This window comes from Dunckerocampus dactyliophorus, chromosome 4, assembly GCF_027744805.1.
Source record: "Dunckerocampus dactyliophorus isolate RoL2022-P2 chromosome 4, RoL_Ddac_1.1, whole genome shotgun sequence".
Classification (NCBI taxonomy): Eukaryota; Metazoa; Chordata; class Actinopteri; order Syngnathiformes; family Syngnathidae; genus Dunckerocampus; species Dunckerocampus dactyliophorus.
The window spans coordinates 36,000,813-36,021,686 of NC_072822.1; the positions used below are offsets into that span (position 1 = coordinate 36,000,813).

Genomic DNA, 20,874 nt, shown 5'->3' on the forward strand with positions numbered 1-20,874 from the left:
GTTCCACATAAAAAAGCCGTCTTCTTTTGAGCTTGCTATTTCCTGGTCAAACATGTAACTTTAAGAGCATTTGCACCAAAACATTACCGCAAAGTAGGCTGGGAACAGGACGTGCTCCCAGCGACGCTACAATAAAAAAAAAAAAAACATATGCTAGCATGCATGCGGCAGCGGGAGCAAAACTGAGTTGGGTTGTACTTAATTGAAGTATTTTAGAATGTACTCACGTTATTTTTCATCAATCCTCATCCACAAATCCATCAAAGTCCTCATCTTCTGTATTCGACACAAACAAAGCCGTCTTCTTTTCCGTTCGCTACTAGTCTGTTAACTTGTCAGTGTTATTCAGCTCCGAAGCAAAGAAGGAAACTTCTCCTGTTGCTTCTGCCAACTTTATTTATTGAACGCGGCCACCAGACAGCAGCTCAGAACACACACACATCTCTCAGCATCGTCTCTCCTTCCTGCTTGCCCACAAGGCAAAGGTTAAACAAGCCCCACTACATAGCTGTCCAGCCAATGCCTGTAAGAAATGACACCGTTTATTTCCTGGTGTGCACTGGTCAATACTGTAATGCCGCTTGTTGTGGGGAAGGAGAGACTCACGTCGCCGATGCACTTTAATGGCTTTATTAACAGCGGAGAACACTGCAGGACTTTACATCCACGCCAACATAAACACACTTCCCAACTCTCTCCAAACTCACAGCTAGCACTGAGCCTAGCTCTCCTGCTCGGGACGCCCACCGTCACTTCCCGTCACTTCCTGATGAACTAAAGCTGTAATGACACTCTGCCGTATAAAAAGTAAAATATTAAAAACAAGCGTAAGACATTACTAGCACACCTTTGTTCTGTGGGTCGTGGATAATAACAAGCCTAGTTGTGCTGTACAACTTTTATCCGCAGTCCCACAGTGCCCTTTACTGGTCGAAATTATATTTTTTTTCCCTTTTTTTTCCTCTACTTGTCAACATTCAAACTGGACGCCAACCTGTCTATAGAGGCCACCTGTATATAGTGGCCACTTTTGCAGACTCCCTCTAGTGGCCGCTATAGACAAGTTTGACTGTATATATATACATTGTATTGTATTGTATTGTACTTTATCCCACAGCAGGGAAATTCACTTGTTATAGCAGCAAGCAAGATTCGCAAGTAAAGAATACATAGTGACACATGGTTCAAGTACATATACATGTGTATATATATATATATATATATATATATATACACACACACACACACACATATACACATATATACACACACATACATACATATATATATGTATATATATGTGTGTGTATATATATATATATATATATATATATGTATATATATATATATGTATATATGTATATACAGACCCTTTCCAAAAAATTTGAATGTCATGGAAAAGTTGTTTAATTTCTATAATTCCATTCAAAAAGTTAAACTTTCATAGATTATAGATTCAGGGCCCACAATTTAAAGTATTTATTTGTTTATTTTTATGTAATTTGGGCTTCCAGCTCATAAAACCCACGAAAACAGGAATTCAAAAAATGAGAATACTGTGAAGAAATCACCATTTACTTCTCAGTTTTTGCAGGAAAAAAAAGAAAGAAATTAGGATCACATCAAATCAATCAAAATATGGTACTTTCAAAACGATATGTCAATCTTCAATACTTGGTTGGGAATCCCTTTGCCTTAATCACTGCCTCGATGCCACGTGGCATTGAAGCAATCAGCCTGTGGCATTGCCTGGGAGTTATGGAAGCCCAGATTTCCTTGATGCTTGCTGTCAGCTCTTCTTTGTTGTTGGGTCTGGTGCCCCTCATGTTCCTCTTGAGAATACCCCATAGATTCTCAATGGGGTTTAGGTCCGCTGAGTTGGCTGGCCAGTCAAGCTCTGTGATGGCATGGGCATCAAACCAGGTTTTGGTGCTTCTGGCGGTATGGGCAGGGGCCAGGTCCTGCTGGAAGATGAAATCTGCATCTCCATACAGATCCTCAGCAGAAGGAATCATGAAGTCCTCTAAAACATTCTGGTAGACTGTTGCGGTGACCTTGGATTTAAGAAAGCAGAGTTTACCAACACCTGCACCGGACATTGCACCCCAAATCATGACGGACTGTGGATATTTCACACTGGACCTCAGGCAGCTTGGGTTCTGTTCCTCACCCGTCTTCCTCCAAACCCTTGGACCTTGATTTCCAAATGAAAGGCACCCTTTACTTTCATGGGAAAAGAGGACCTTGGACCACTGGCCAACAGTCCAGTCCTTCTTCTCCTTGGCCCAGTGGAGACGCTTCCTACGTTGGCTCAGGTTCACAAGTGGCTTGACCCGAGGAACCCGGATGCATCTGAATGTGGTGGTTTTTGAAGCTGTGACTCCCGCCTCATTCCACTCTTTCTGGATCTCTGCCAGATTCTTGAATCTTCCCTGTTTGATAATCCGCTGAAGCCCACGGTCATCTCTTTTGCTGGTGCATCTTCTCCTGCCACATTTTGCCCTTCCTCTAGACTTTCCATTGATATGCTTGGACACAGCACTCTGTGAACAACCAGCCTCCTTAGCTATGAACTTTTGTGGCTTACCCATCCTATGGAGGGTATCAATGATGGTCTTCTGGCCAGTTGTCATGTCTGCAGTCTTCCCCATATTGAACCTAACTGAGACAATTGAACCAAACTGAAGCAATTTAATGACACCTGGGGAAGCCTGTGCAGGTGATTTGACTTTAGTAGATGATTAGTGTGTGACACTCAGTTTAAAACATTCATGCCCTGCAAAATTTGGGCTGATTTTTTCACAGTATTCTAATTTTTTGAATTCCTGTTGTCGTGGGTTTAATGAGCTGGAAGCCCAAATTATGTAAAAATAAACAAATACTTGAAATCGTTTAAATTGTGGGCCCTGAATCTATAATCTATGAAAGTTTAACTTTTTGAATGGAATTATGGAAATTAAACAACTTTTCCATGACATTCTAATTTTTTGGAAAGGGTCTGTGTGTGTGTGTGTGTGTATATATATATATATATATATATATATATATATACTGTATACATGTATACATATACACAGAAGAAACGAATGATAATAAATGCCGGAATTTGTTATTATGGGGGGGCTAGGAACGGCTGGAAAGTCAACAGGGTTTTTTGTGAATCGTTTGTTTGCACTTGCGGCACGGCTGTAAGACCATGCTGATTTGTGTTTTTTTTTTTTTTTGTTTCTTCTTATCAAGAAGGTTTCTTTTTCCAGCCACTTCTTGTGAGTCGGCTGGTTGCTGTCTTATCGATAAAGCTTTCCAGACCAAGACATGTATCTTGATGTGCTAGGGGGCGCTACGGCAAGTTACAGTGGAAACATTCACCCGGTGTCAATTTGAGCAGAGGCCGCTATTTGAGGATAGAAATGCTAAATGGAGCGCTTATGTATCGGATGAACGTGACTCAGAAGAGGAGCTGGTGCCAGGCTATTTTTCCATGGCTTAAAGGAAGAGCAACATCACACTTGCGCACTTCAAGAGATACACCAGTGTGTGTGTGTGTGTGTGTGTGTGTGTGTGTGTGGACAAGGTGCAATGAGCGAGTGTAATGTGCAAAATATGTAGCTAATAGCGAGCGCGCAGGGACACGGCAGCCTGCAGGATTCCCACCCACACAGCGTCTAGTGAGTGGGAGGACAGAGAGAGCTGTACATGACTTAGTACACGTTTCAGTACTCCTGTTGCACAGCCTCTCTTTCAACCCTCTCCATTCATTCTGACCTATGGACAAAAGTACTGGGACACTGGCTCGTGGCCCATACTAGAAGGCGTCTATGGGATCGTCATCCACAAGTTTGACCTTCGCCATTCTCATCAGAAAGGTGTTTGATGGGCATACTTTGCATGGAATCTTTACGCTTTTATTCAATATCAGTACGGCACGATTGCAGTCAGTCGAGTTTTCGTGCCTTTTTAGATATCAATACATCAACTTTAATTTAAGTGGAGTCGTTTTGCTTGCAAGCTTCTTGCTTTGCAGCTGGTTTGTGTTAGAAGCACAACAGAAGGCGTTGGAGACGCTTGCCATGCTAAATAACGCACGTGATGGCAGTGGACACTAATGTTTTTAGCTATCTTTCTATTGTTTATATAGTTGTATAATAATATATTTATATACATATATACTGGATGTATATATATATATATATATATATATATATATATATATATATATAATATTATTAGATAACATGTTATTTTATGTTATCATTTTATTATTGACATATCACACATATATATTATTTATATACAGTATATAGTGTTCCCTCGCTACAACGCGCTTCACTTTACGCGGCCTCTGAGTGTAGCATGCTTTTTTTCTTTCTTTCTTTTTTTTTAACAGCGTATGAACGCGGATTGTGTTCTGCGTCCTGATTAGCTAAGGGACTGTAGGGACTGCCTAATTTACATAATTGTTCGATCGCCAGCAGTGTGGCTCTTTAGTGCGCATGTTTGCAAGTTTTCTCCCCAACAAAACTCACAATGTCGACAATATGACTTTAATGCCTTAATATGACTCCTGATGACATGAATGCCCTGATTGATGCCCACTCACAACCACTGACTGATGAAGACCTGGCAGAGATGATGAAGCCACCAAGTGAGGATGAGGAAGAAGAGGACACAAGTGTTGATAAAGACGAGGAGGATGGACTAACACTTGATCGCTTGGCAACCATGGTGAGAATGGCCAACCAATGAACTTCAGCGAGCTGCACAAGAATGGGACCCTCTGGTGTTTCGTTCATTACAGTTCTCAAATATAATCAAAGGGGGCATGTCTGTTTTTAAGAATATTCTGGCCCAGAAAAAAACAAAGAGCACCAACAACTACCCATGACTATGTTCTTCACTCGGAAAAAGACGCTACAGCAGAGCCACGCCAGGACTAAGCCGAAGACGCACGGTCAGAGGAACTCGAAAATACGTGTGAGTCACTAATAATTTCTGATGTGCCCAACCTCGTAGATTGATCATTAAAATTACATTTGTTATTTCTAAAAGCTATCATGTTTTTCTTTTTATAGGAAAACGTTTCTACCCAGCCCCGGATTAAGCAGAAGAAAATGGATGGAGGGTTTTACAGCCTTAAACATATATAATAAACAAAAAAACATATCCTGTAAACGAAAAAACAAGCACTGTAAACAACAAAATACATGAACAGAAGAGCATATATAAAAACAAAAACAAAAAAATTTACTTCTACCACTTAAGACGGGTATTTTTTGGAACATAACCCCGTGTTAAACGAGGGAACACTGTATACTATAATAACACTATTAAATTATATCTTATTTTTGGGATTTTCTGTATTTCATCAATATTATCTGTGTTGCAGAAAATGTGTGCATATTTTGCAATATTGTTGCAATAATAATTTCCATTATTTCCAAATCAATTGACAGGATACAACTACAGCTCACATGAGAGCCATTCAATAAAACCATGCTATTCTGGGTTTTTCTGCCCTTTACCCGCCAGCCAATATTCATTCCTTCATTCATTTTCTATGCCACTTGTCCTTTTTTGGGTGGTGAGGGTATGTTGGAGCCAATCCCAGCTGACATTGGGCCCCCAGTATCTAGGATTAAAGCTGAAGAAAAACCAAGATTAATTTTAGCATCACTATGCCTCAATAATGTAACAATTACACGACCCGACCTCGGCTAAGCAGAAGAAAATGGATAAATGGATGGATGGATGTGCTCATATGATGGTGTTTTCACGCCATTATGGTCAGTCGTGTGTGAGTGCCACTAAAAGAAAAGTGACGGCAAAGAGGAGAAGTGTGATGACGACCACAGAACCGCAAATGAAAGTCATTGCTATGTAAAAAAAAAAGTCCTCCGTCCTGGCCTCTCAGTACAACATGGCTGAAGTTGACGTCAATCACAGAAGAACGGAACGGCAGACCCTCCCTACGCACGTTTGAGACACCGCCGCTCCTGTGATCAAAATGTACTAAAATATATCACACATTGCCATATCGCTAACATTTCATGTCCATAAAGTAATGCTAATGGACCTACTGCATGTATATCATACCAAAAAACACCATATGTGTGCCCCCTAGTGGAGAGAAATGCAATGTCCTCGTGTCAAACATAATTACTGAGGAGAAAGTGATTCTGACAGTTGACGAGGTGAGATGGAGCACAGTTTGAGGTTTGTGCGTGTGTGCGTGTGTGTCAGGTGTGTCAGACTAATTATCACTGCTAATTAAAGTCCCACTTCCTGCTGGTCTCCAGGGGAGTGGGTGGGCGGCGGGGAGGGAACTGGCCTGGATGACTGACATTAAGAAGAAGGGAGGTGAAAGAAAAAAAAAAAAAAAAGGAGTTCAGTGCCTCAGCTGCTGCACTCAAAGATGTCATTTGGTTCTAGAGGCTTTGAAAAAAATAGAACACAACAGTTTCAGATTACAAAAGCACTCAGGGCGTACTCATGCTAGGCCATTCATACACCCGCTCACACTGAGCACCCTGTCCCATCACGAATATTGCGATCTCTATGACTTTGTGGATTATTTCCATTCTTATTAGTCATTTATTTTGTGCAAGGCGGCCGCCGCCATTCATGACTTGCAAGAGTCTTTTTATTATGTCCACAAATGAGCGTGCGTGCCTTGGGTTTTGACTTTTGGGTTATTTTGAGGCTTGCATTGTCTGTACAGTTCATTTAAAGCACAGGTGTCAAACTTAAGGCACACAGGCCAGATTCAGCCCACCCTATTGTTTTATGTGGCCCGCAAAAGCCTGGAAATAATCAAATAGACACTTTTTTTTCTTTGTATTGGAAAAAAAAATTCTTAAATTTAATTGTTATTGATTGTATTTTTATCTTTTAAAATAAAAATAACAAAATAGATGATCTTTCTTGCTAAATGTAGTTGTTCTGTCAGTTTTGACAGAACATTTGTACAGCCCGCAGTTGGAGTTTATGTTTTGTTGTCAAACCCCATTTGAAATGAATGATACAACAGCTGTGTACTCACATTTCTGCTTGGGCATCTCGACTTATGATTTCAGTGTAAGTTTACTAGTAAAACAATACAAACAAAACCAAAATGCTAATAATCAAATGTGTAATAATATCATGACGGGATGATTAGGAGTGTCACAAGATCTTGTGAGATTAAAACATACGATTTCTTGTCTGGCAATAATAAATCACACAATAAATGAAAATGAGCTGGATAATTTTGCTGGCCTCCATCTGCTGTCATGTGCACGCATGTCTGTTTTCCTCGTCAGCAAGTAGACACTTCATAAAACAACAGTGAGCACAATGAGACCTCGTGTCAGTCATCCAGTTGCTTTGGCCCTGTGGGGAGAGGCAGGGCTGCTAGCATACACACACAGCAGAAGAGTGGAGCTCCATAAGGAGCAATGCAAGGTAACGCAGTAAAAGTTAGGAGGAAAAAAAGACGCTTCCAAAGCCCAGTGCCACAGCCCCCGTAGGGAATCTTACTAATGAGCATGGTGAGCCCATCAACACGAATGAGCCAGGAAGCCAGAAGCCAGAAAAACCACACATCGAGATGCACAGCCTTCGTCCTGACAGTCACCAATCACTGAGAAGTGTGGTCGGCGAAGTAAGTACGTAAGTAAATTGTGTGCGTTCACAGAAAGACATCGCGAAAAAAAAAGCTGCTCTTTAATGCAGTTCAAATGCCAGCATTTCAAGAAATGCTGCAAATGTTTGGTAGACAGTACCAATTGCCTGTGAGAAAATACACACCACTAAAGAAAATATTGCATTATTATGACATTATGATTAAAAATGATCTTAACATTAGTGGCTTATTTGGTTTCAAAAAATGTTGACAATATCGTTTATCGTCAATTTGTTGGACTATAAACGTTTCTTAAAATCTTCTCGTGGACCCAGTCTCGTGTATCGTGTCGTGACACCCCTAGCGATGATACTTTTATACGGTTTCTGAGTAGTCTACCCTGGTCACTAGGTGTCAGTAATGTTACTGTAATGTTGGGCGAGACACACAAGCACCAGACTTGATCGACAGAACAAGAGGTTTTTATTGCAGGTTTCGATGGTCTCACAACACGCTCAGCTAAAACGCAACTCTGAAGCCCTGACATCACTTCCTGTCCCCCCCCGAACTCAGTTCCCTTACCATAGGAACGCATTTACCACAACACAAACAAGCACGAGTTTTATTTAGTCCTATTTTCTCTTACTATGTCTACTGTATTGGGTAACACAAATGTAAAGGTGATTATAAGGGTGTTATTTCCTGTCTAGGGGGCTCTAATAATGTTAAAAAACGTATTTACAAGGTCGTAAACAGATTTTCTATACCAGGGGTCACCAACGTTTTTTTTTGTGAGAGCTACTTTTAGAAAATGAAAATGGCCACGAGCTACTTATTTTTGTAGAAAGGATTTTCATACCTTATTTCAACCCAAACAAAGCAAACATGCTTGTTTTACCAAAACATTCACAAAATGCTGGTATCCACAACTCACAATACTTTTCTTTCTAGTGTTCTCACATTATTAACTGAAAAACTGAAATGCTGCGGGCGCCTCATGTGGTCGTGGGGGCTACCTGGTGACCCCTGTTCTATACTTTAACTATGAAAATATGCAGGTGACTAGTGATGATACCTTTATATGGTTACAGGGCAACCATAACTGCGATGCAGCCCACGATGAAAACGAGTTTCATGCCCCTGATTTAAAGGTTTGGTGACAGTTTGACCCTGGTCAGGATCATTTTTATTTGCATTGCTCCAACTGGGAGACTGTGTTTGACCGTGGAGGTTCCACTGCTGATGTTTGCACACACAGCATCAACAACAGCACGCATGCCGCTCAATCAAATCAGTCCTAATATGAATGCAACGCAAAAACTGGCATCTTCCGACACACTCGCCTTCCCTGCGTGCAGGCCGGGTGTGCAAATCCAAATAAAGCAAAAGGATGTTTTGTGGAAAGAGTTGCCCATCTTCATTAAAGCTAATGGAGCAGGCTAATCAACACTAAGTGAGCTTTAATAAGTTCACTGCACAGTAATCAAGGGTGCATTTGCTCTGCTATCCGTCATGGTGTGGCCTGTGCCGCGTCGTCTTTCCACAATATTTGACTTCGTGGCGGCCAGGGTGTCACATGCAAACATCCCTCCGTGCGTCCTCGCTGCTTGCCGGATCGAGTGTCAGGTGTGCAAATCAGCGCCAAAGGTGGGACGGGGATATATAAAGCAGCATGGGTATTGCTGGCCTAGACACAGGCTTGGGTGGGGAAAAAAAAAAAAGAGGTGAGGGTGGTCCACCTACCTGGCATCTGCCTCACTGTAATACTCTCTGGCTACAATGTCCTCAAACAGTTCACCTCCGGTCACCCTGGCGGGAGAAAACACACACGTCTCATCTTTATTTTACTCTTCATCTTCCTTGCTGCCCAATACCCCCCACCCATCCCACACGATGCAGTAACCATGGAAACTAGAAGGGGATAGCAGAGAGCTGGATGCGGACGGCGTGGGAGTGGGTATGGGGAGGGGGGGTGATAAACATGAAAGCTATGTAATTGTGTACGTAGGAAAATAGGGGGAGAAAAGAGTGGGGAGGAAAAGAAACAGGAGCAGAGGAAACCGAGGGGGGAGGAATTGAGAGGGAATAATGAGAGGAAACAGAGAGGAGAAGAAATGAGGAAGGGAAGAAAACAGATGGAAAGGGAATGAGACGAGTGAGAAAAAGTGAGAGGACAACATCACAGAGGAAATGAGGAGAACAAACTAACGAGGAGCAAATGAGAAGAGGAGACAGGAGAAAAAAAAGGAGATGAGGGGTAAAGAAGACGACAACATGAGGAAAGTGAACTTTAGGAGAGAGGAATTTCGTGGCATCGCATTTTTTGAAAAACATTAACTCATTCAAACCCAAAAGACACCCCTTTCAGTACCGACCATTGTAGTCATTGATTTGACTGATCTTTCAAGGTGTTCTATGGTTTATAAACATGGAACCTACCAAAAGAAAGATTACACTCCCCTCTTTCATTAGAAAAATAAGTTTGTTTCTACCTTTTCTACCCGTTCTTTAGTAATCAGCAGTAGAACACAGGTAAGTTTCAGGAAAATATCAGTTCCCAACTACAAAAACTTTTTGTAAAAACATACATTTCAAGCATAATTTTCACTTTGACACAAATATTTTTTGCTTTTGTGACAGCTCAAATATCTAAACAACTATACCAACATAAGCAACACAAAAAGGGTTTGTTTTACATGAAAATAGTTTATTTACAAATATAACACTATGAACTATTTAAATTAAACTGTGTGCACGCATGTGCATGTACATGTGCGCACATGTGCATGTGTTAAAATTTAATGCTACACTCCTCCATTGCTCTCTCACTTCCTTCTCACTGTTGAGTGTGTTTTTACATGCAAAAGATACATGCTGAGCTCTGATCAAATGCACTTTGTGGCCATTTTTATGGCTTAAAACTGCTCTAACAGTGACATCTTTTAGTGTGCATTATCACCTCTTTTTTCGCGAAAAAAAGTATAAATACGTCTTTGGGATCGGGTGTTTGGGTTTATAAAAAAAATATAAATACGTCTTTGGTATTGAATGAGCCAAAATGAATATATCACGCTGTTTTGTGCTTGAATACGGCCAATTACTAGTCAAAATTATGCACATTCATGCAAATGTTACACATTTTTTGCCTAAATGAAGCATTTTCAAGCATAAAAATGGCTACATAAACTAATATACAGTTAGAAGGCATTCAGGAGACGCATTCAAAGATGTATGTAGTATTCTGCACTGGTCACTATGTGTCAGTAATGTTACTGTAATGTTCAGAGAGACACAAGCACCCGACTTGATCGACAGAACAATGATCTCACAACACACCAAGCTAAAACGCAACTGGGAACCCTTGACATCACTATCTGTACGCCGCCCGACTCAGCTCCCCTTGCAACGGAAAACAGGATGGCGGTTCGATCCTCAAACCGCCCAGTCACTGTCGTTGTGTGCCTGGGCGAGACACTTCACCCACCTTGTCTCCAGTGCTGCCCACACTGGTGTATGAATGTGCATAGGCCTGTCATGATAATCACTAAATAAATTCATGGAACAATAAAAAAAACAAAGTCGGTCATTTTGGTGGCCTCGATAAATTGACATATGCATGCGTGTTTGTTTTCCTCTCTCTTGACCGCACAGGCTGGATGACAAGAGGGTTCACTCTGCACATTGGTGAAGTTAGCGTCATGTTGGACGTTGGATATTCGTCTCCGTTGCTGTTAATTTCACGTTGGCAGTTGGATGTTCGGCTCTGTAGCAACAGCAGCAGTTCCCCTTCACTGTGCCCGGACTGCTCTCTCATGGTGCGGGGAGCTTGCACGGGAAGAGTGTGTGGAAATATTTCCACAGAGGCCCGCTCATTCACAGCAATGTGTCCTCAAACACTAACCAGCCCTCTCCTGGACTAAACATGTTGGAGCGGCAACCAGAAACATTGGCTAAGTTGGCGTAGTTCACATACAGCAATATCCAGTATGACCTAGCTGGGCTAGCTTGGTTTAGCGGAGCATTCTAATGCGGCCTTGATATTTTGATATGATACACTCGCATGATTATGCCATTTAATTAATGAAAACAGTTGTCTCGAAAAATGTCAATATCAATTGTTATCATGACAGGCCTAAATGTACATGAATTTGATTGTGGTCGGAGGCGCTGTAGGCGCAAATTGGCAGCCATGTTTCCGTCAGACTACCCCAGGGCAGCTGTGGATACAGATGTGGACTACCACCACCAGTGTGTGACTGAGGAGTGAATGAATAAATGGGTTCACTTCATTGTGAATCGTTTTGGGTGCCTTGAGAAGCGCTATAAAATCTAATCCATTATTATCATTAAAACAACTGGAAACTTGACTGGAGGGGTGTTATTTCACAAAAATAAAGGCAAAAAAAACAAAACATCCACCCAAAAGTGTATTTTTTTATAATTAGCTATTTGCCAGGGGCCTTTGGAATTGTCTAACTGTGGCCCTGGCCAATTCCACTCATCATAAATACATTGAAAATGTACACTTAATGCATGTGAAACACTGATTGAAGCACCCCAAGAAATAATGAGAAAAGATAACGCGGAAAACAACAATTGGAGGATATGAGAGGAAACTAGTAGAGAATGGATGAGAGGAAGTGGTGAGGAAACAGGTGGCAACAAGAAGAGTGTAAATAAGTGGAGGAAACGAGTGAAGGAGAGGAGTAAACAGTAAACAGTTCAACCTTCAATTAAAGTCAGGGGAACAAAAAGGGAAAGGAAACAAGAAAGGAGACTTACAAGTCAAAAAGGAGGTAGTGGAAGCCTTCCTCTGATATACTGTCATGAAGACGAACTAGAAATCAAAGAAATGGTATGTGTATCAGGATAAAGTGCTACTATGTACAGTGCACACAGTATATCAAAATGGTGTATTTCTCTAGTTAGTGCTACCACACAGTAGTCATAACGCTGAAAGAAGCTATCAGCAGATTCTTACGTCCTTTAATGAGGAAGAAAGTGTTTCGTTTTGCTCTACATGCCAGGAGTGCTGGGAATCGAGGTCAGAGAGAGCAGGAATCAGATATAGTGGTGTGGAAACGTGTTTACCCCCTTCCTGATTTATTTTTTTTTTTGCACGTTTGTCACGCTTAAATGTTTCAGATCAAACAAATTTTAAACAAAAATGTAATTTTTAAATGAAAATGAAAAACAGTGATTGCCCCCCTGTTAAGACATAACTGAGATTAATTTCAATCTAGCAGTGTGGAAGAGGTTATAAAACCCTTTCTAAAGCTTTGGGACTCCAGCCAACCACAGTGAGAGCCATATCAAATGGCCAAAACATGAAACAGTGGTGAACCTTCCCAAGCTTGGCCGGCCCAAATGACCCTAAAAGTGCAGCGACGACTCATCCAAGAGGTCACAAAAGACCCCACAACAACATCCAAAGAACTGCAGGCCTCACTTGCCTCAGTTAAGGTCAGTGTTCATGACTCCACCATAAGAAAGACACTGGGCAAAAACGGCCTGCATGGCAGAGTTCCAAGACCAAAACCACTGCTCAACAAAAACAAGGCTCTTCTCAATTTTGCCAGAAAACATCTTGATGAGCCCCAAGACCTTTGGGAAAATACTCTGTGGCCTTCATGTGTGTGTCCCATTACATCTGGCATAAAAATAACGCTGCATTTCAGAAAAACAACAACATACCAGTGGTAAAATATGGTGGTGGTAGTGTGATGGTCTTCAGGACCTGGAAGACTTGCTGTGATGAATGGAAGCATGAATTGTGCTGAAGGAGATTGTTGGTGACCTCAAGCTGAAAGCAACTTGGGTTCTGCAGCAGGACAATGATCCAAAACACACCAGCAAGTCCACCTCTGAATGGCTGAAGACTTTGGAGTGGTCTAGTCCAAGTCCTGACCTGAATCCTATTGAGATGCTGTGGCATGACCTTAAAAAGGCGCTTCGTGCTGGAAAAGCCTCCAATGTGGCTGAATGACAACAATTGTGTAAAATTCCTCCCCAGCGCTGGAAGAGACTCATTGCAAGTTATCACAAACGCTTGATTGCAGTTGTTGCTGCTCAGGGGGGCCAACCACTTATTAGCTTTAGGGGGACATCACTTTTTCACACAGGGACATGTAGCTTTGGATGTGTTTTTTCCCTTAGTGTGTGCGTCCTCACCAATGTTTGGGTGTTTGAGCAGGCGACAGATCCGAGCTTCTCGCTCCAGCTTTTGGTGATCTGGTGGTAAGAAGCAGATAGAGAAGGATTCATTCGGTTTCAGGTTCACAGCTTCTGATGATTAGCGCTGATAGTTGTTGCTATGGAGACGAACACGTGGAGGAAAGAACCATGTCAGCTTCCCCCCGTGCATCACAGAACATTTACGCTGCATGTATGCCAACATATTATCTTCATCATGCTGCAGCCAGCACTGAGGGGTAGGACCACCCACGGATAACCATGGAAATGGGAAATGAACACACACACACACACACACACACACACACACAAATACTGAGAGGCTGGCATTGAGGACTGACAGTGAAGTGTAAGCCTGGTGATTATCGTCTTAGAAGATGAGAGAAGAGAGGAGGCGGAGGAACAAGTGGAGGAGAGAAAATGGGGAGTGGGTGGGTGGATGGGTCGGTGGGATGTTTTCATGTAAAGGATGGAGGAAAACACATGCAGAAGGGGGTGTAAAGATGCAAAAAATAGAAAAAGAGGGCCATGGTGGTGGCGTGAGAAGATGTCCCAGTTCAATTCCACACTCCATTAAGAGACCACAAGAAAATAAACAACATCAATTAATCCTTCCTGTCCTTTTTTTCTCTACTTTTTGAATGTTCTGAACTCCTGTTTCCATGCCAACACTACTTGAGACTCAATCCTTGGCTCCTCAGCTGGTTGCAGCCAAGCAGTGCACTCCTCGTCACTTCCATGACTTCATGAGCCAATCATCAGTTCACAGGAAACTAGTGACAAAACCAAAAAGACTTTTTGATCGAGACAATCAATTGACCTTGCAAATCCGTTTGCCATCGCCGCCCATGAGGTCGAGATCTCATTCATGTACACAATTGATTTGTGGGAAGGTAAATCGATACACTAGTTAAGTGATGAACCTTCAGCGTAGCGGAAAGTACCGTAAACGCTCCAATGAAAGCCTCACCGCAGGGCTCCGATAGTTGCTGGGTGCGAGGGCTGCAAAGCAATTAACTCTCCAAGTAGCGCCAGGTCAGAAAGACAATGTCATTATCACCTGTGGCTGTAGGCAACCTCCTGATGCCTTTTTATTTTTTGTTAACTGCACAGGATTACTGCTCTCGAAGTATGACAAGTGGTCAGCATCCAGCAGATTTATCTAGCTCTGCAGGCGCTTTAAACATGTGTTTTACACTTTTTTCTTCACTATTTAATTTTATTTTTAACTTATTTGAACTTATTGTTTTAATTCATTCATTCATTCATTTAACTTTATTTTATTTTTTTTTTTTTATCATGTATTACTTTAATTTATTTTTTTTACTCTTATTTTATTTTATTTATTTAACTTATTTTATTATGTATTCTTTTAATTTATTTATTTAACTCTATTTTATCATCATTATTTTTTATTTTATTCACTGTTATTTACGATGAACTCATCAGCGCTATGAACGCCAGCTGAGCAGTTTGCGCCTTAGCGCTGAAACAACATTGGTTCTGTTGCTGCTGTGCTGTGCACTACGCTCGTTAATAAATGACCATGTGGTCAAAGAAAGCGACGTTTGACTTTCCACTCTCATGTACTCCAAACCACTAAAAAGCAGTGGTGGCGGTCAGGGCCAGCAACGCCTTCCCTGCTGGCCTAAACACTATCACACAAGCACTGACGGACATTTACAGCTTAAATCCTGGTATTTGTTCCATCAAACTGTATTCATTTATTCACAAAAATGCCAGCAATTGTCAAGCTGCGGCCACAATGGCTGATGGAGGAGGAGCGATGGACATCTCTAGAGTAGAAGTATTTTATGTGGTCTAAATACTGTATATAGTATATAGGGTGATATAGTAATATGAATTATTATTAACTATCTTTTTAAAATGATACTGGCCTTCACACTTATTGACGGTTTGTAGAACTGTGACGTGATCGTGGTGGTATTCAGAGGTGCATTAAGCCAGCTAAGGCCCCACTGAAGGCCCAGGTGCCAAATGCACTGCCTGCCACTGTTAAAAAATGGAACTAGATATACAGTATACCATGAGTTGGTATCATGACTGGTTATGCTTAAGTGAGCCTAATGAAGCCAAGGATGCTGCCTGTTATAGAATTCATGCTATCCTAAATAGGGCTTGGTGCCTTCTTAGAGCATCTTTACAACTCCGCTGACTGGCTGAGTTTGCTAACATGTAGCAAGAGAGGGAGCACGTAGGGGAAATGACGGATGGAGGCCTAAATTAGTTCTCTCATCATCGTTGCTCCACTTGAGATGTTTAAAAAAAATAAAAAAGTTAAGAAAAAAGGGGAGGCTCTGAAGTGTTATCGGGCCAGCGGGACACACTGGCCCCCGCCATCAGTGTGAAGGATGTCAAGGTTTTGAAAAGGACAGGAAGAAAACCATACAAGCTGTCTGACGCCAGATAACCACGCTGGGCATTGTCGGGGCGGGGCGGGGTCTACGACTAAAACGAGTGGGAGACACAGGTGGAGTCACGATAACGCTCAGCATGGTGGACATACGTGTTGAACACGTATCAAGCAGCCCGTGTCACACGGTCGTGGAGCTATTCATAGGAACTGGGCCGAGTTGCAACCGTTAGCGAGTCAGCTCACATAGCCCGGAACAGAGACTTAAGGAGACATTTGCTATCATAGCGCAACTTGTGGGGGTGAATTATTTATTCCGTGCGAGTCCTCCTGTGGGTCTCATGGAGCCAATCACGGGGATTAGCCGTTTGCCTCCTGCTAATAGCAGCGGGATAATCTAGGATGGATTTAATCTCGTTAAAAGACACTCGCTGCACTGACATCATCGCCATTGATGGTACGCCGAGCAGCCCCGGCTTCCCCCCGGGGAGTGGTGGGGGTGGGGGAGTTCTAATAATAACCTGATACGCCCCGTGGATCGGTACCATTTGGACACAGAGAGCAAAGCCTGTTAATCAATTACATGCTAATTGCCATGCAGAGCACGGTGTTATGGCATGCGGCGTTTGTTTACAAGCCAGCGTGCGCTAACATTAGCGGTAGCAAAGGTGCTTCATTGGCTGTTGGAAAAAGCAAGTTCATTAATTTAAGATAGTATTGACAAGTCAGAGGTTATAAGTCACATGGGCATCTTAACAAGCCTGGCAGACAGCAGGCCCATGCGCGACGTAAAGCAACGTAGCGTAGTAACGTTGCCATGGTAGCGAGCTGGGAATGGTGAAATAAGTTCATGTGAGACAAGTTGAAAGGATCCCTGACATGATTCATCAACTTTGCTCAGGTATGTGATACTCTTTGTAATGATGTTCTACACTGTTCCATTTTTGAAAGCAAACGGTAAATTTGCAAAAATGACATTTACAGCCATGACAAACTAGTTCTCTCTGCTCCGTCTCATTTCCAGAAGTGACGCCATCGGGGTACTGTCAGGCAAACCAACTTGGCGGTGTACAAGACAGAGGATGTTTACAGCGATTATAGCCAAGATTTGAGTGATGTGTCAGTCTTTTTCGAGGAGGAAGAAACATTGGGAGATGAAATGGAGAACTTGCAGAACATGGACTTAAGCCTTAAGAAAATGAGATGAAGAAGATCGGTCGCCTTCAAAACACAGAATGGTAAAAGTAATTTAAACTGGAGTTGCTAATCCTTCAATAATTGTTTCAAATCAGCTTCTTAATGAGCATAAACGGGTTCGTTGTATTCTTTTTTATTTTATATTTTGCCGCCTAAACTTAACTCTGTTCTGTGCCAACTGTGAAATCGTTCTTCTTGTCTTTTTTTGTACCACCTTTTTCAAAATGCGTTTATATTGCCCCTTGGTTACTGTGAACATCCAGCAGCGACACAACATTTTGTCACGACTACTATTTGGATGAAAAATATACTGAACCAAGCCGGCCATCTACCCCAAGAAGCGTTTGTTTGCTCTGCTTTAGCTGAGAGGTGTCGCCTGATGATGTCACGTCCGGGAATGAGCCTGAACTGCAAGTAGTGGTAGAGTAGAGTAGTAGTTTGAACAACTACAACATAATTACAAACAATATATAACACATTTGAGCAAAGATGATGAATCAAGTCAGGGACTCTTTAAACTCAGGAACTCAGTAGTGCAAAAGAAACAAAAGAAACTTCAATTTTTACAGTTTTCCTTTCATCTTGTCCAAAGAAAACCTCGTATCTCCACTGACAACTTTTTAAAGTCGAGGTCACAACCGGCCGAACGGGCTCCTACAGCACAAAGCACAAGAAACGCGTGTGTGACGTGCTGATGTTCGAGCCGCAGACTGGCCGCCGAGGTTCTTTGGCATGTCAAACAAATTCTACGAGCGCTTACGTTTTTGTTCCCAAGTTGCAAGACAAACTTACGCACTTCATACGTCTTCGTGTATCGTACGGCCAGCGTGTGTCTTTCGTACGTTTTGCTGGTGTCAGGTTTGGGCAAAATGTCCATTTTTTCCCGTATGTCGCACTTGCGGAATCTGTATACGTGTCATGCGCCACACGTGCACCCCGCATAAGTAATTAGCCCAGCCAACGAACATTCAGATATTTTTTACTTGATTCATTTCGTTTCGTTTCGTTTCGTTTCGAGTAAATGGGTCGCGTGTTGCAAGTACGGCGAAAGTGCATCAATGGCACAAAAAGTGGGGTATATAAAGCGGGGGGTGTGCCTACGTCTTTGTATTATATGCTTTATTGCATCTGTATTTCAATTGATCAATGGAGATTTGTTTTTCCTGTGTTTGCTACGTCTCCACTGTCATGTATAATAATGTATAAACAACTACGTCCTCCATGAGTACAAAGAAAAGAAAAACGCAGCAGTTTGCGTAACGCCACAAATCGCACGGCCCAAAAGTCGTACGTCCGGTTGTGACCAAGGCTTTACATGACATTGCGGCCCAACACAAAGTTGTTCTTTGTGTTTCGACTCAATAGTAGATCTTTTTAACTGGACAGTGACGCGTGTCACTAACTGACCAACAAAAACGTTGCGTTACAACATCCTGTTTTGAACGAGCATCTTCATTCGTCAGCAGAACTGTCCCCTTTTTGTTTGCTTGCTTGCTTTTTTCGGAAGTGCTTACCTCTCGCAGATAACTTTTTGGTGTTGATGATTTTGGCCGCGTACTCCTGTCCCGTGCACAGCTTGACGCATCTGCGCACCACTGAAAAGGCTCCCCTGCAAGAAAACCAAACAATCGTTAGCAAGGCTGGTGTTCCGCTACGTATTTATTTTCGTGACATTTATTCGCGACAGTTAGCATTCAGCAAATGTTATGCTGTCGCGGTTGACAACCCTCATGTTTGGAGAACAGAGAACCAACTCGTGTTTTAATGAGGGCTGAGACGATTCCTCGAGTACCTCGATTACAAAAAATGGTAAGAGGAATTTACGCCGAGGAAGAAGCGGATTTTGGTTGAAGCAGTGTTCCTACCCATTTGACATTTCAAATTCCATTCTTTCTCCAGACTCAGCAAATAGATGTGTTTCATTGGAGCTGCAGCAGTTGATTACTCAATTATCCAATTCATCGTCCACTATTTTGGCATTCGATTATTTGGTTTTTTATTTAAAAATGTAAAATCCTCGGATTTCTGTGATTTTTTTTTCCCCTGAGTTATTCACAAAAACAGGCCTATTATCTTTGTGTTTTAGGCACAAAAAACAGATATTCACACACATCAGCTTTGGCTTCTGAAAACAGTGATGGACATTTTTGCCTATTTTCTGATATGTCACTAACTGTTTGTGTTTGCTTCATACTGAATTGGTCTCCTTGTACCTAATTAATTACTCAGTTAATCGAAACAAGCTTCAGATTAATCAACTAAGAAAATAATCATTAGTTGCAGCCGGAGTTTTGAGAAACCGAGCGTCCGCCACCTTGGATAACGCGGATGACAAAACCCGTATTGTTAACCCAGTGGTTGTGAATTACTTGCCGTCACGTCGGGCCCTGATATGAAGGGAAACAACACCAACAGGGTGTTTGCACTGCCGTGCTTGGGCCCCAATAATAAATGGAGCAATGCCATTCGGGCCAGCGCACAATTTCTCGGTGCTCGGGCCCTAACAAAAAGAGTGATTCCAACAGGCTCTCTGCACTGTCTCTGTGCCCCAGCCCTAACAAAAGAGGGAAAAATTATTCAAATAAGGGTCCTTGCACCTCCGTGCTCGGGTTGTGATAATAAACAGCACAATTCCAACAGTACCTACACACAGCGTCACCTTGCTCTGGCAACCAAAGCAATCCCAGGGTCGCATTGTACAAAAAGAACCCTCGTGATGCGGAGCAATTCCAATAGCGGTTCTGCACTGTTCTCTGCGCTCTAGCTCTAATAAGAAGAACAACAACAAAGTAACAATTTGCAGTAGAGTCCTTGTACACATGTGCTCAGGCCCTAATAAGAAGAAGAAATAAAGTAACTGCAATAGGGTTCTTGCAGCTCTGTGCTTGGGCCCTAATAATAAACGGAGTGATTCCAACAGGGCCTTTGCAGCATGCAATAGGTTCCTTGCGAATTGGGTTTAGGGACAAATAAATGGAGCAATTCCAGTTGGGCCTCCACAGTCTCCATGATTGGGCCCTAATAATAGAGAAATAAGCCATTCCAAGGGCTCCACGTGGTTTCACAATAAGCTGTTGATGCCTAATAATAATAATAATAATAATAATAATAATAATAATAGTAATAAAAAATGAAGCAATCCCAATAGGATCTCCACATTGTTTCTCCATGCTCAGGTCCTAATAATACGAAGAAGAAACAAAGCAATCCCAAGAGGGTCTCCGCACTTCTGTACATGGGCCCCAATAAGAAACTGAGCAATTACAAGAGTCTCTGCACCGTTTCTCCGTGCTCCCGCCTTAATAAGAATGTGAAGAAACAAGAAAGAAATTGCAAGACGGTCCCTAAACTTCTGGGCTCGGGCCCCCATAATAACTAGGGAGACTCCAAAAGGGTCCGCACAGAGTTTCTCCGTGCTTAAGAAGAAACAAAGCAACTGCAATTGCACCTCTGTGCTGGGGCCCTATTGATGGTCGGCATCTTGACTTCCATACTATACTAGGAATACTAG

The 20,874-nt window shown here is 42.1% G+C and overlaps 1 protein-coding gene across 18 annotated transcripts in view; it reads right to left on the reverse strand.

The window, feature by feature from the left end:
• The window catches only part of LOC129179575 (calcium/calmodulin-dependent protein kinase type II subunit beta), a 73,723-nt gene that overhangs the window by 52,292 nt on the left and 557 nt on the right, over positions 1-20,874 (reverse strand). For all 18 annotated transcript variants that reach the window (XM_054772975.1, XM_054772979.1, XM_054772978.1 and 15 more), the window contains exons 2-5: positions 18,878-18,972; positions 13,772-13,831; positions 12,383-12,437; positions 9,344-9,409 (exon numbers count right to left, since the gene is read on the reverse strand). In XM_054772975.1, the coding sequence (XP_054628950.1) occupies positions 9,344-9,409; positions 12,383-12,437; positions 13,772-13,831; positions 18,878-18,972 (276 nt within the window). The remainder of the gene's footprint in view (positions 1-9,343; positions 9,410-12,382; positions 12,438-13,771; positions 13,832-18,877; positions 18,973-20,874) is intronic.